The 15,223-nt window shown below is 45.6% G+C and overlaps 1 protein-coding gene across 1 annotated transcript in view; it reads left to right on the top strand.

Moving 5' to 3' along the window:
• The first annotated feature begins 870 nt into the window (after positions 1-870).
• The window catches only part of LOC111160411 (growth factor receptor bound protein 2), a 72,167-nt gene continuing 57,814 nt past the window's right edge, over positions 871-15,223 (top strand). The window contains exons 1-2 of the mRNA XM_022523512.1: positions 871-1,043; positions 9,927-10,141. Of these exons, the coding sequence (XP_022379220.1) occupies positions 10,064-10,141 (78 nt within the window). The 5' untranslated portion in view covers positions 871-1,043; positions 9,927-10,063. The remainder of the gene's footprint in view (positions 1,044-9,926; positions 10,142-15,223) is intronic.

Genomic DNA, 15,223 nt, shown 5'->3' with positions numbered 1-15,223 from the left:
CCCGCTACAGGAATCGAACTACTTAGCATTACACAGAACAGGACTCTCCCGCCTCTGCTCCTTTGGGCGTGCGTGCCGTTCCCTTCTCCTGGAGCGCTCTTACCCGGACTTCTCTGTCTAGTGAACTCCTACTCGCCCTCCAAGACTCAGCTCAGACGTCATCATCACCTTCTCTGGGAAGGCTGTTCTAATATGGGCAGAGTAGCTGTCCTTCCCCCCATCTTTTTTAGCTTCCTCAGCATTCCCCCAAATAATTCTAACATTGCATATGGCATCTGTTTGTTTACTTTTCTTCCGCTCCTCCAGACCGCGAATTCCTTGCGTGCCAGGATACCTGTTCCTCATTGTGCCTTCTACACCCAACACCTGTACCTATACCTATGATTAGCACATAGTAGGCTCTTGATTAGATAAGCGAGCAAAGAATATGTTAATTCCTCTAACACGGCAGTTTGGCCCACGTTCTCAAGTATTTCAAAAGCTGGTCGTCTATTTGGAGTGTTTCAGGGTGGAGGGAGATTCCCGCACCCCACCCCCCGCAGGAGAAGGGAAGTGATTAGGGTGTGGCGAAGAGTTACGCCTTCGGGGCTAAGCTGTAATTGACCCGTCTAGGCACAGAGAGGGTTACAGCAACCCGGAGGCGGAGCCATGTCGGTGCCACCTGCTCCGGGGCGGTCTGGCGCACGCGCCTTGGCATCTAGATGGTGGCTACCTGCGGGGCCCGAGCCCAGGAGGAGCGCTTGCGCTCTGGGCCTTTTCCGCCGGGGGAAGTCTCGCGGGGGCGGGGCCGGGGGGGGGGGGGGGCGGGGCCGCGCGGGGAAGTTCTCGCGGGACCCCGAGGAGGAGCGGAAGCCAGGCGGCTGTGCTGCTTCGGCGAGCGGGCGGCGGCGGCGGCGGCGGTAGCGGCGGCAGCGGCGACGAACACTGAGGCGGCAGCCGCGGCGGGAACAGGCGCTGCCCTCGGGGAGCAGCAGCGCGGTCGGCGGCCGCTCGCACCGCTGCAGAGGGGCCGGCCGGGCGCGGAGCGGAGCAGCTGCGCCACGGTGAGTGCGGCCGGCGGCGCTGCTCTGGTGCCTCTTCCCCCTCGCTCGGCAGCGGGAGTCGGCCCCCCGGGCCCAGCCTACCCAGGGCTGCCGGGGTTCGGGTTCGGGACGGCGAGGCCTGGGGCGGGGAACGGAGTTTCCCCTTTCGGGGCGCTTCCTTCCTGGGGACCGTCCTCCCCCGGCCCTTAGCTCGGTGCAGAGCCCCGGACCCTGGGGGCGGGAGGCGGGGGGCTCCTCATTAAGTTTCACGCTTTCTTCCGGAGGGTTTGCGCAGAGGGGTCGGGAGAAGCCCGGGAGCCCTGGGTACTCATTCTGTGAGTCAGTCTGACTTGGCCCGGGAGGCGGGGGATTCGCAGCGGCTGCAAATGTGGTGATTGATGCTCTTGCGACCTGCACGGCCACCACGTCACCATCTTCTGGTGTCCTTGGGCCGAATTTGGGGAGGGAACCCACCAACCGTATGAATACCGTTGAGTTAGAACCTTTGCTGCCGGAGCCAGTCGAGATGTCTTTTTTTTTTTTTTTTTTTTTGAAGCTGCTCTGAAAAATAATTGTAAAGAACAATAAGCAGCAGTTGGTTGGAATGCCCCGAGGAAGGATTTCAGTGCGAGGGGATAGAGAAGCACCGGCATTTTTCATCTGTAAGGCTCTCCGTAGAAGCCACATGAGTTATATAGCTTGTTGAGGGAGTCATTATAAAAGTTGGGTTTGCAGAGGAGCCGAAGTGCACTCGACATCTATCGTTTGGTGCTGTGGACTCAGAAAAGAGTCCAAAAGACACATGAAAGAAGTTAGCGTTCTCTCTTTGGCTTTCCTGTCTCTCTTTCGATGTATCCTTCTCCAGTCGTTGCCTTCCCTTTCTACTTCTATTTTCACTGCGGACATTAGATACTTACTTGTGTAATGCAAGTCATTTGCCCATCCCTCCCCTCCCCCCCTTTTTTTTTCTAATCTACTTCCCCTTCCTCCTTTTTGTCCCCTCTTCGACATAATTTTTCTGCCCTTTGGTGCAGTTTGTCTTCTCCCTCATGTAAAGATTCCGTTTTCTCTCCGGGGAAGATCCCCTCTTTTCCTGCTTTATCCTTCACTTTGAAGCGTGGGCTTCAGTCAGCCCTGCGAGACTTGAAGTTCTCCCCCTGGGAACTGGGAGGCTCAGAGGATTGAATTCATCCGTAAGTGATCAATACTGCCACAGAGTCACAAGTGTAGCTTGCTTGTGTTATTTGTGTTTTAGTTCTCTTTATTTTGACATTCTGCTTTTGTGCCTGCTTATGCTTTTCTTTCTGTGTCTCTCTTATATTGGTTAAGGAAGATTGGGTCAATTGGGGGCTTGTATGACTTATTTTTTTGGCTTTTAGTTGGAGTGGTTCATGTTAAAAAAAAACAAAAACCAACCATAAACCTATATTACAGTAGAATTAAGGTAACGTGAAATATTTGAGGGAATAGAATTTTAGGCCATAGGTGAATTAATTAAAACCTGCCCGTTGTGACAGTATGAATTTATTCTTCGCCAGGGTTCTTTTAATCAGGCATCTTTGTTATTGCTGTTGGGGTTTTTTTGGTAGAAAGGAATAACTGTGTGTTCTATTGCTCCGTCCCTGGTTCAAAATTTTCTGAATTCCCAAAATAAAAAATGAAGTTAATTCTTCTGATCGCCTTTCTTTGATACTAAAAGCGAGCATTCAAATGCTTGAGGCCGTTTACTTCCTTAGCAAGTGTATTCAGATTTGAGGGATTGCTAGGTTTTAAATACTACTGGTTGATGGTACTTAGCAGTTTTTCTGAGAAAAATCTGTTATGTTGCCTGTTGTGCGGCAGCAGTTCTGATTGTTAACTAGAACAGAAGAGTAATAGATTTTGGAGAAATTAAGTAATACAGAAAAGAGACCCACCGTGCTCTCCTGAGAGAAATTAATAGTTACTTGCTTAATTCAGAAGAACTTTCTGGCACTACTGAAAGACTCTTGAGAGCCCTTGGTTTTATTTGTCAAAATTGGCTTTTTCCTTGTTGAGCCAAGTGAGGATGCATTATTTTCATCTTACGCAACGATATTGTAGTGCATCCTCTGGAATGCAAAGTTTAAAATCTGCTTAAGGCACCCTTCTAGTACATCAGTGATTCTTCAGGGTTAGCATGCGTAAGAATTACCTGTGAATCTTATTTTAAATCAGGCTCTGGGCCTAAGGCCACTACATTGCAGAACTCCAGAAGGCACCCCATGGTGAATCAGTCTCTGAATGGGACTTTTTTTTTTTTTTTTAAAGATTCCGTTTATTTATTTGACAGAGATCACAAGTAGGCAGAGAGGCAGGCGGGGGTGGGGGTGGGAGGAAAGGAGGCTCCCCACTGAGCAGAGAGCCCCCGATGTGGGGCTCCATCCCAGGACCCCTGGGATCATGACCTGAGCCTAAGGCAGAAGCTTTAACCCACTGAGCCACCCAGGCGCCCCTGAATGGGACGATTTTGATGCAGCTGGTCCAAAGGCCAAAACTGTTGTTACAGAATGCAGCTGTAAAATCATGAGGCTGGAATGTGGCTTTAAATTAGTCAACTTAAGTTATGCTTTCTGTATGTACAGAGTAAATATTTAAAAGCCTAATAGAATAAGTGACGATAGATGTGATTAGTCTTTATATGTGTAAGTATTTGAGCATTGTTAGGACTCTGATGTGGAGCAATTTAATTTTAAAGTTTATATTTAATAGGGCTGTTAATTTGCCTACCAGAAAGCGCTTCTGAGTTTGTATGTAGATGGAAGAAGATGGACAGTGCAGGAACATACGGACTGGTACTTGGAAAGATGTTGGTGATGCCAGCCAGTTGGTACCTCTTACAACTTTGTGCCAGAGACTCCACGGCCTTTACTCCACTCCGAGGCCTTACATGCGCTATCTCTTTTAATCATCAAAATGTCCCCTGCTGTAGATGCGTTATTATCCTCATTTTCCAGCTGAGGGAAAGTAGGATTTAGGGAATGTAGGTTATTTCTCCAGTGTCACCCGTCTAGTGGTAATGGGCCTGTTGAATTCAGGTCTGACTCCAGAGTGCCAGTAAGATTTTTTGGTGTTTGACCGTAGTGATGAAAATACAGTTGAGGTGTGTAGTGCAGAAAGTAAAAATACTGGGGCGCCTGGGTGGCTCAGTTGGTTAAGTGTCTGCCTTTGGCTCAGGTCATGATCCCAGGGAGCTCCCTGCTCAGTGGGGAGTCTGCTTCTCCTCCCCTCGCCCCCACCTTGTGTTCTCTCTCTTTCTCTCACTGACTCCCTCTCCTAAATAAATAAATAAAATCTTAAAAAAAAAAAGAGAAAGTAAAAATATTTTGTCGTCTTGCTCCTAGAGATAACCTTGGTTAACATTCTGGGTTTTTTCTTTAGCACACATTTGATAAATACTATTTTGCTTTATGGAAATGGGATAAACTAATTTTCTGCATTTTTGTTTTTAACTTGATAGTATCTCTTGATATTTACGTAGCTATTCCATAGATGCTCTCAGGGATATTGATCAGGTATATATGTATGTGACACATGGTATTTGTCATTATTTCAGTGAGATAAATCTAGGAATTAAATTGCTTGTTCAAGGATATCTATTTTTAAATTGTCAACATAAAATTACTATAGTAGAGTATACTATAAAATTACTTTCCAGAAAAATTGAACTGATTAATTCCCTACTACAGTGTGGCCTTTGTGATGGGTTTGTTATAACACAGTATCAAGCACATGGTCAGTCAGGCATATAGTGGCTGCTCAAAATGTTAAATGGGTGAACATTGGATAAAGAATCAGGGCGCCTGGGTGGCTCAGTGGGTTAAGCCGCTGCCTTCAGCTCAGGTCATGATCTCAGGGTCCTGGGATCGAGTCCCGCATCGGGCTCTCTGCTCAGCAGGGAGCCTGCCTCCCTCTCTCTCTCTCTGCCTGCCTCTCTGTCTACTTGTGATCTCTCTCTGTCAAATAAATAAATAAAATCTTTAAAAAAAAAAGATTTAAAAAAAAAAAAAAAAGAATCAGAGTATGTTCACCCAAAGTATTGGAGAGGCTAAATACTATAAACCTTTAAAAAAATTTGCCAGTTAGGGGATGCCTGGGTGGCTCAGTGGGTTAAGCCGCTGCCTTCGGCTGGGGCCATGATCCCAGGGTCCTGGGATCGAGTCCCGCCTCGGGCTTCTTGCTCAGCAGGGAGCCTGCCTCTCTCTCCGCCTCTGCCTGCCTCTCTGCCTGCTTGTGTGCTTTCTCTCTCTTTCTGACAAATAAAATTTGCCAGTTAGGTGAAGGAAATCTCATTGTTTTAATTTGCAGTTTTTAACAGTGAAATTGAACCTTTTTTTTAAAGATTTTATTTCTTTATTTATTTGTCAGAGAGAGAGAGAGAGATGAGAGTGCACACAAGCAGGCAGAGAGGCAGGCAGAGGCTGAGAGAGAAGCAGGCTCCCTGCCGAGCAAGGAGACCTATGTGGGACTCGATCCCAGGACCCTGGGATCATGACCTGAGCCAAAGGCAGGGCCCAGTCGACTGAGCCACCCAGGCATCCTTGAACATCTTATGTTTTAAGTAGAATCACATTTTAACTTATTTTGAGTAACTTAATGTTGGGCCCTGTTCAAACCACTTCATCTGTATTATCTGTATTACCTAATAATGAATGAATCTTATAAAGTAGGTGATACTATCCCCATTTTACTGGTAAGAAATGGGACTCATTTAAAAGACTTACCCAGAATTATAGCTGGTAAGCATCAAGGTCATTACTTGAACCCCGGTCAGCCTGCTTTTAGAGACCATGCAAACACTAAGCTGTATTGCCCAGTGATTGTTGTGTATTTTATGTTCTGTGAATTTGGGGAAGAAGAGAGTTAAATGGAAGAAAGAAAATAAAGTCCTACAAGTATCCTTAGGGGACTGCATTTGAGGATTCAATGCACATTGCTTGCCATGAACAATTCAGGCTGCACTTAGGGTTTTTTGTTTTTGTTTTTGTTTTTAAGATTTTATTTATTCACCGGACAGAGAGAGAGAGCACAAGCAGGGGGAGCAACAGGCAGAGGGAGAGGGAGAAGCAGGCCCCCCAGGAGTAGGGAGCCTGATGTGGGGCTTGATCTCAGGACCCTGAGATCAGGACCTGAGTCGAAGGTAGACGCTAAACCCACTGCAGGGGCTCCTGCACTTGTGTTCTTAAAATTTGTTGCTCGTGGGGGCGCCTGGGTGGCTCAGTGGGTTAAAGCCTCTGCCTTTGGCTCAGGTCATGATTCCAGAGTCCTGGTATCGAGCCCTGCATCAGTCTCTCTGATCAGCAGGGAGCCTGCTTCCCCCTCTCTCTTTTCCTGCCTCTCTGCCTACTTGTGATCTCTGTCAAATATATAAATGAAATCTTTTTAAAAAATAAATAAATAAAATAAAATTTGTTGCTTGTGATGGGCTGCAGGGTGTGTGCTGGAACAGCTTAACCATTCTCATTAGAGTTCAGTGTCAAATGTACTCTCAACCCATCTTCTCTGTTAAAATCATTATACATTGCGTCCAGTTTCAGTTTTCTTCTTTTAGTTATTAGTGTTGTGTATGATAGTTTTTTTGTGGGTATGTTGTTGGGGCTTTTTTGTTTGTTTGTTTGGTTGTTTTTAGAGTTGTGAGTGGGTTTTTTTGTTTTTGTTTTTGCCTCTAATGAAACACACCCTTCTGAATTCCTTTAGCCTGTGTGCTCTTTCAGCGGCTAGCCTCGTAAGTGGAGCCCTTCAGGTTTTCTCCATGAGCTGCTTAGTTTTATTCGGCACAACCACGGAAGTATTGATTATGCCTGGTTTTCATTTCTCTCAAACTGTATCTCATGAAGCCATAGTTATGTGAAACATGGTTTTCAAGAGTGTTAGTCTGTTTATGCTTTTTTCTAGGAATCCTGTGGTAGATGAGTTCGGTCACAGGAAAACCCAGTGTTGAAAACCGTCTTGGTTTTTATGCCGTTTCTGTTTAGTTACACTGTAGTTGTCTGAAATCCCGAATGACTTAGAAGTTTGTTCCCTGTTACAACATACTACCTTGACTATGACAACGCTTTTGAGTTTCTGATTTAATGATTTCTGTTTTTCAAATATGGAACTCCTTATCCTTGTTAGATCTGCTCAATTCAGCTTCCTACCATTGAAACATAGTCCCAACAATCAGCCCTGGACACCAATTAAAATAAATTACCTGGTCAGATAGAAAATATTGAAAGTATTGACAGGCATGTAGCAAAGATCTTGGAACATTTGTAGCACAATAAAATAGGTACACGCATTGGAAAGTAGGCAGAAAAGGGAAAGCAGTTATTAATGCCAGGGAGAAGTAAAGGATTGTACCAGAAAGGAAAGTTGCTTGTAATATATTTAAATCAGCAGTGAAGAATATTTTGTAATGTGAACTGCTTAAACCGGAATTCATGGTATTACTGGATGGGCAAGGGGATGCTGGCAGGGGTGAACGTCTCGCAAGCAATAGATCATGGCTGGAATAAACTAAGAAACAGCAATAAAAGAATATTGTTTAGAAATACTGGAAGTAAATACAAAGCAAAAGACAAAATTGAGGGTGATTGCTGGTAGGTGTTGGGGTGGGGAACTGCCCTTTTTTTAAAAATAAACCTTTTAAAAGCAGTGACTTTCAAAATTATATACATGGATTAGTTTGACCAAAAAAAAAAAAAAGCAACTACAGAGAGAATAAATAAAGGGTGTTTAAGGACACACAAAAATAAATACTCTGAGGGGTCCCTGGCTGGCTCAGTTGAGAAAATATGGGACTTGATCTTGGGGTTGTGAGTTTGAGTCCCATGTTGGGTGTAGAGATCACTTAAAACTTAAAATGAGGGGCACCTGGGTGGTTCAGTGGGCTAAAGCCTCTCCCTTTGGCTCAGGCCGTGATCTCAGGGTCTTGGGATCGGGCTTTCTGCTCAGCAGGTAGCCTGCTTCCCTTCCTGTCTCTGCCTGCCTCTCTGCCTACTTGTGATCTCTGTCTGTCAAATAAGTAAATAAAATCTTTAAAAAAAAAAACAAACATAAAAAAAGACAGATATATAGATATATATATATATATATATATATATATATATATATATATATATATATATATTTGCTAGCGCTCTGTCTTCCCTCTTTTAGAGCCAGCCCCACATGGAATATCATAGGTATGGCCTGATAGAATAAACGTTGGTTTGGTTGATTAATTTCCCTGCGGTAGAATGTGTGGCTTTCAGAATTTGACTGAAGGACTTTTTTTTTTTTTTTAGATTTTATTTATTTATTTGACAGAGATCACAAGAAGGTGGGGGGGGGAGCAGGCCCCCTGCCTAGCAGAGAGTCTGACTAGGGGCTCGATCCCAGGACCCCGAGATCATGACCTGAGCCGAAGGCAGAGGCTTAACCCACTGTGCCACCCAGGCGTCCCTGAAGGACTTTTTATTACCAGGTGATTTCTTCCCTCCTTGGTAACACTCATTTCCTTCTAATCTTAATATTCCCAGCTGGCTTACTGCTTAGTCCATTTGCAGCTATGCTTGATTAATGCCCCAGTTGTTAACTTTAGAACAAAAGAATAATAATCACCCGTGCCCCTCAGATGAGCTTTCTGCTAGGTGGTAATTATCCAAGAAGGGTGTCACTATAAATAATCTGTCCCCGTTCTGCCACTGTCAGTGTTGTTTTCTGCTTTTATTTAGCCTGTATGAAAACACGAACTGAAAACGAGAATGGGGCTTTATTTTCCTTTCCTTAGGCAGAGGTCTAGATTACGTCCATGTCTGTGGCTGGAGACTGAATGCCCACCGTTCCACATCACGTAGTACAGTAAAGGTTATTACAGAATCTTTACCTGCAAAATGCAGTTTGGCTCATTTTAGAACCCCTCTGGCTCTGAGAAGAGCAGCTGTTGTCAGGGTGACTGTGAGAGGCTTCTGTTTGATTTACTGGCACCATCTCCCTGCCCTTTCATCCCCAGATAAGGCATCTGGCAGCTCAGATTCTGAAAAAGGGATTCCTTTCAAGTGTAGTTAGGCCTTCAGCTTTGCTCCCTAGGGAGTTTGGAAATAATGTGGAGGATGCTTCTGGAAATGCTGGACCTTGGACATCTATTTCAAGGGCTGTTGGGACTCCAAAGCCTTGGGGGTGTTCAGGGGAGAAGGGTGTCTTAGGCAAGAGCAGGTCTTCACCCACAAAAGGCTCTGATGCGGCCGGATCTCCTTTTTCTGGTTACCTGAGCTTGCTGAGCAGTTTGGCAGTAGCAGAGGGGAGCTGCCTTGCTCAGAACAGCAAATTGGATTTAAGAACGGAGTTCCGAGGTTCACCTTCTCCTGCTTTCCTAGGAGCAGACCAAGGGTTAGTTTCTGAGAACAGTCAAGCAGCTCAGGACCAGAGCCGGAATTGCTTGCTTTGGACTGGGGAGGGGACCCAGCATTTTCAGAAAGCCAGAAAGCTTGGCAGGGAGAAAGGAAGGAGATGGGCCCGTGCCACTGAGAAAAGCGGGGTCCATCCCCAGGGCGAGGCCTTTCTTGGAGTGGACTGCATCTCCAGCCGGAGGAGCGGAGCATAAGGGGCGAGGGAGGAAAGGCGGAGACTGAGCGGGGCTCCAGCCGGTTCCTGCACACCGCGCACACCCAGCGGGAAGGAAGAGGAAGTGTGTTCGGGAATAGCTCGAGCGGCGGCCGCCATTGGCCGGCGGGCCTGTCAGTCGCCTGGGGGCTGAGACTGCGAAGAGGAAGGAGGCGATCGGGGCTTCTGCCTGCGAGCGAGGGAGGCGGGTCGAGCCGGGCAGAGCCAGGGGGCGTGGGGGCTGGGGCAGCGGGCCGATCGGCAGGGCGGGGCTGCCTTCGGTGCTGGCCACTTCTCTCACCCATCCCTCTTGTGATTCAGGGTGGCATTGTGTGCCCCGGAGTGCACGAGCGAGTCCCGGGAGAGCGGCGAGGCCGAGCCCAGAGTGCTGGGTGGCTTCGGCAGGGAAGACTCCCTTCCCCCGGCTTCAGGCTGCTGAGCCCTGAGCAGCACTCAGAATGGAAGCCATCGCCAAATATGACTTCAAAGCTACTGCTGACGACGAGCTGAGCTTCAAAAGGGGGGACATCCTCAAGGTAAGTGTGATGCCACGCAAATGCTGAGATGGCCTCCTGTTGTACTCATCTACCTTCGTTTGCCCTGAAAACACAAAAGAAGCCGAGCCCGTCCTTTCTTGGTGCCCACTTTTCCCATTTACCGTGGGGTAGGCTCCGGATAGCTGACACAGATGCTGAGTGGAATATTAAATATGACTTACGAGGGCTGGGCTGATGTATGGTCTTTAACTGCCTTTGTGTGAATGCCTCTAGTATTTCTGTTTGCTTGTTGGTTGGTAATTCAGGGAAAGTCAAAGCAGCATGATTGTAGCAAAGAAGTGTATGAGGGGAAGGGTTTTTGTCCTTATTGTTGTTGTTAAGACTTAAACTTGAACTATTTATGTAAAAGCACTCAATTAGTCTTACTTTACCCAGTCAAGAGATTTTTGCAGTCCGGAACCTGAGGCTAGTTGGAGAGGTGGTTAGAAGTATATGCCAGAACTCATTAAAGAACCTCAGTGTCTTTTAATTCTTGGTGAAAAAAACTAGTGGAGTCCTAAATCCTTAGGTTTGTCTTGCTGTTGTACGAGTCAGATGGCGATTTTCTGAAAAGAAACTTGAGCAATTACCCTGTATTACAGTCTAATTGCACAAAAGAAACCTGCTGACAGTTTAAAAATAAGCTGCTTTCCAGTTTGCAGCTCATTCCGAGCCCAAACTATTTACATGAGGATTCGCTTTCCACCTGGCACATGGTAATTATGTTGTTTACCCAATTGACGGCAGCAGCCTGCCCTTTTGGATATGTAATTTATTTTTACAAGGGTGGGTGTTATCGAATAATGTGTCAGCTCTACAGGAGATCCTGAAGTTTAGCATTTGCATATCCCGGGTTCGCTGCCTCTCAAGTTCTGACATTTTTCTGATGGTTGGGAGTTTGCCACACATTTGTTTACTACCCCTGAGTGAAATTATTAATATTTTACAAAGAGGAAGAACGTGGAAATGTAGAAATGTGGTCCCCTATAAAAAGACTGCTGATTTTTTTCCCCACTTTTTTGAGTCCTGCCAACCTGTGGGTAGTTACTACTTTGCTCTCCTTGCCTGAGGCACAGAGTTCCACCCCAAAGTGTCTTGATGTTAGACATGTAGGTTGTGCTTCTTAGAAGGCAATTTTGAAGAGTCCTTTAAGGGGAAGGAAAGTGTTTTTTTCAGAGCTGTCCTTGTGATGCCAAGCTCCCCGAGCATATTCTCAAAGTCAGCACCGAAGTGTCAGAAAGCAGACAGAGCTGGCTCTAGATTTTAGAGTAACAGACGTTTTCGGTTTCTCTTTTCTTAGCTAGAAGTCAGCAAAGGAGAGAGCTTAGACTGTTAAATTACTCTATCATGGACGTACAGAGGAGTAATTTGACGTTTCCGTAGGTGATGACTGTTTTTAGCAGATAAACAGTCGTGGTACCATCCTAAGATTGGCTACTCAAATATTGTGTACCTGAAACTAATGCAGCACTGTGGGTTAGCTGTAATGGGATTTTAAAAAAGATCAGCTGCTCATGTCTATAGCCTCTGCAGAAACCCAGCAGGAACAATTTTTTTTTCCCCACAATGCAAACTTGGGTTTCTCCATCGAGCTTACCCAAGAAACTTGAATCTGGAAGCCCGGTAGTTCATATTTTTCTCTAAGTTTATTCCATTATGTATGTAGCACTAAAGCAACAAAACGAAAATACGGATTTGAGGTCTATTTTTAATAGTTTTCAGGCACTGAAGTGTATCCTAGACCTAGACCATGAGCATCTCATAAGTTCTCCCAACTTAAATTGTAAACTCTTGAACAAGTGTGAAACCCTTCTCTCCCATCCTATAATTAGGGAAGATGATACTGTTTAACATTCCCCCAGAAATTGTTCTGATGGGAGAGAAAGTGAGTCAGAATGCTTACATTTACTTCCAGATTTTCTTTGGGGAGAGAAAAATGCATATATTTGGTTCTTTCCAATTTGGTAGATAACTGGCATATGAAGTCATAATGTCATTATTACTTTTGAATGGTGACCGTTAGCTGTTTATTAGTAATCTTGTGGCTTTACTCCAAAAAAAAAGGAAAAAAAAAAAGTGACAATACAGTAGTTGCCCTTTGTCTCGAAATTCTGTGAAACAGCCGATTGAGAAGGAGGGATATTGCTTTGTCTTAAGAGCTGTTATTTCAAAAAGCAGTGTTTCCTTCATTTGATTATTCAAGGAGTAACTGATTTCATTTGAGGGGCTTTGATTTGATTTGATAGCTCTTTAGGATGTTAGCTGTGAGCCAAAACATGTTTAGAAGTGGCTGGAATAGCATTGACCAGTTTGACTTGATTGAGATAGAGCTTCTATCTGCTCTCTCCATAAGGGGGGGCATATACACGTGGGTACTAAATACGTTTTATTTGAAGGTAATGGAGTGGCAAGGGGCTTGGGCCTCTACCTCTGACTGGAGTTCTCAGGGATTTACTCCTCTCACTGTCCTCGAGCTCCTGGTTAATTCTGGTTAATGTGGACCCCATCCTCCAGCAGGCCGCTTGCTTGCTTTCCATCTACACATTGACTTGTGCTGCCCTGAAAAGAGAGAAAAATAAAAACATTTTCCTGGAAGCCTAAAATAGAACTAAATGCTTTGGTATATCTGCCTTTGTTACTGTTCGTCTTACAAAAGCACGCGTTTTTTGGAGGGGAGGAGAAGGGTGTTGGGGCACAGAATGGAAGGAATTGCTTTTTGTTGGAGGTTTCAGCCCTGCGTGGCCAAATGAACTCCCTTTCCCTGCCGTCGCCCCGAAGGCTTCAGATAGTCCCAGGGGTTCTCCACCAGACAAGGCCTCTGAATTCTCTCCCCTAGATCACACAGTATATCCGAGCTTACCTAAAAGTCGCGTCTGCTGTTCAGAGACTTACGTACCCACACTTCAGACAGAGCTGTGTGCAAATTAAGAGACCATTTTGAGGGGTGCCTGGGTGGCTCGGTGGGTTAAGCCTCTGCCTTCGGCTCAGGTCATGATCTCAGGGTCCTGGGATCAGGCCCCCTAATTGGGCTCTCTTCTCGGCGGGGAGCCTGCTTCCCCCTCTCTCTCTGCCTGCTTCTCTGCCTACTTGTGATCTCTCTCTCTCTCTCAAATAAATAAAATCTTTTTAAAAAAAATAGAGAGAGACCATTTTGAGCTCTCACACTTGTGTTCATGGCGTTCAAGCCAGCAGCTTATGTTCTATCAAGGCAGACCTTTAATTCTAGAAAAGAACCAACAGTGGATCATCTTGGTGTCTTCTACTTGTCTGGCACTAACTACCTTTATCACTTTTCAATACTGCTTTAAAAATAGGTCTTGAGGGGTGCCTGGCTGGCTCGTTTGGTGGAGCGTTCTACTCTTGATCTCGGGGTTATGAATTTGGGCCCCACGTTGGGTTAGAGATTACTTAAAAATCTTAGGGTGCCTGGGTGTCGTTAAGCCTCTGCCTTTGGCTCAGGTCCTGATCCCAGGGTCCTGGAATCGAGCCACCACATCAGGCTCCCTGCTTGGTGGGAAGCCTGTTTCTCCCTTTCTCGCTCCCCCTGCTTGTATTCACTCTCTCACTGCCTCTGTCAAATAAATAAAATATTTTTTAAAAAAAAGAGAGAGAGAGAAAAGAAAAGAAATAGGTCTTGGGTTCACACTTGGCTCTTTGAAGCTTTCTATCTCGGTGCTGATGACCTGTTTTAATATCACATTTACTGAGCATCTCCTTGAGCCACATCCTGGGATAAGTTGCTTTGAGAGTTGGGAAAGAAATACTTTCTCCCTTGAGGAACTTTAAAATCAAATAAGAGAAGTGAAATTAGTATGTGAAACAGAATATGGCAGTATACAAAATTAGACGATTTTTAGAACAGGAGAAGACCTTTTAAAATCTCTTAATTTTGATTTTTATTATTTTTTAGTTGAGGAAATGGCCTGTAGAGGTTAATGATCCATCCAAGATCACAACGATTACTACTTACTGAGGAACTGGTATTTCATGAGATGCTGAGTTGTATCACACACTGTAATGTAGGGAGGGTGGCGACTGGTAAGAGCTGACATTGGAAAGTGCTGTGTGGAGGGAGTGTGACTTGAACTGGACCTCGCCAGAGGGATGGGAGGGAACAGGGGGTGCTTGTTGTGTTTGAGATAGGAACACTAGAATGGGGTTGGGAGACTGTGCCATGGTGGAAAAGAAAGTAGAATTGGAGTGAGATAAGAAAAACCAGTACGAATTCGATCTTACCCTTTAGAAGCCTCTGTAGGCTTTTAGCTGATGATGGAAGTGTTCTGGGCTAGGAGGGAAACCTGGAGGCCCAGCCTGTGAGGTCACAGTGAGCCGGCCAGCTATGAGACTAGTGCCCACATAGGTGCTAGAGACTAAGAATGAAGGATGGGGGTGGGGAGGGTGTTGAGGGATGCTGAGTGAATGGAAAAATAAGGGGATTTCTGCTTGTCAGCTGGGGACATTGGAATAAATCTGTGTCACTGAGAAATGAATGCCTACTGAGTATGTTCTTGAGAGCCAGGAATCGGAACTGGGGTTTGATGGGTGATAGTTTTTATAGCAGCCGGAAGCCCTGAATTTGGGTCCAGGAGTCTCCTTTCAGGTGTTCGAATGATTAAACCTAAAAATGGGGTTGGTATGGTTTTGTTGTTGTTGTTGTTGTTGTTGTTTTTTCCATGATTTCAGATTCATTGTACTTGGTAGCATTTCTCTGCTTATTGATAAGAATTCTTGGGGTGCCTGGATGGCTTAGTCAGTTAAACATCTGCCCTTGGCTCAGGTTGTGATCCCAGGGTACTGGGATCAAGCCTTGTGCTGAGCCCCCTGCTCAGTGGGGAGCCTGCTTCTCTAGGCCTCCCACTCTGCTTGTGCCCTCGCTTGCTTTCTCTCTCTCTCTTTGAAATAAATGAAATCTTTTTTTTTTTAAGATTTTATTTTTATTTATTTGACAGAGAGAGAGAGAGAGAGATCACAAGTAGGCAGAGAGGCAGGCAGAGGGGGCGGGGGAAGCAGGCTCCCCGCTAAGTAGAGAGCCCAATGGGGAGCTTGATCCCTTGGGATCATGATCTGAGCCGAAGGCAGAGG

Source organism: Enhydra lutris, unplaced genomic scaffold (genome assembly GCF_002288905.1).
Source record: "Enhydra lutris kenyoni isolate GAN:26980312 unplaced genomic scaffold, ASM228890v2 scaffoldscaffold75, whole genome shotgun sequence".
In the NCBI taxonomy this organism is placed as follows: Eukaryota; Metazoa; Chordata; class Mammalia; order Carnivora; family Mustelidae; genus Enhydra; species Enhydra lutris.
Note: the sequence above shows the minus strand (reverse complement) of the source record. Positions and strands in the feature narration are given on the sequence as shown.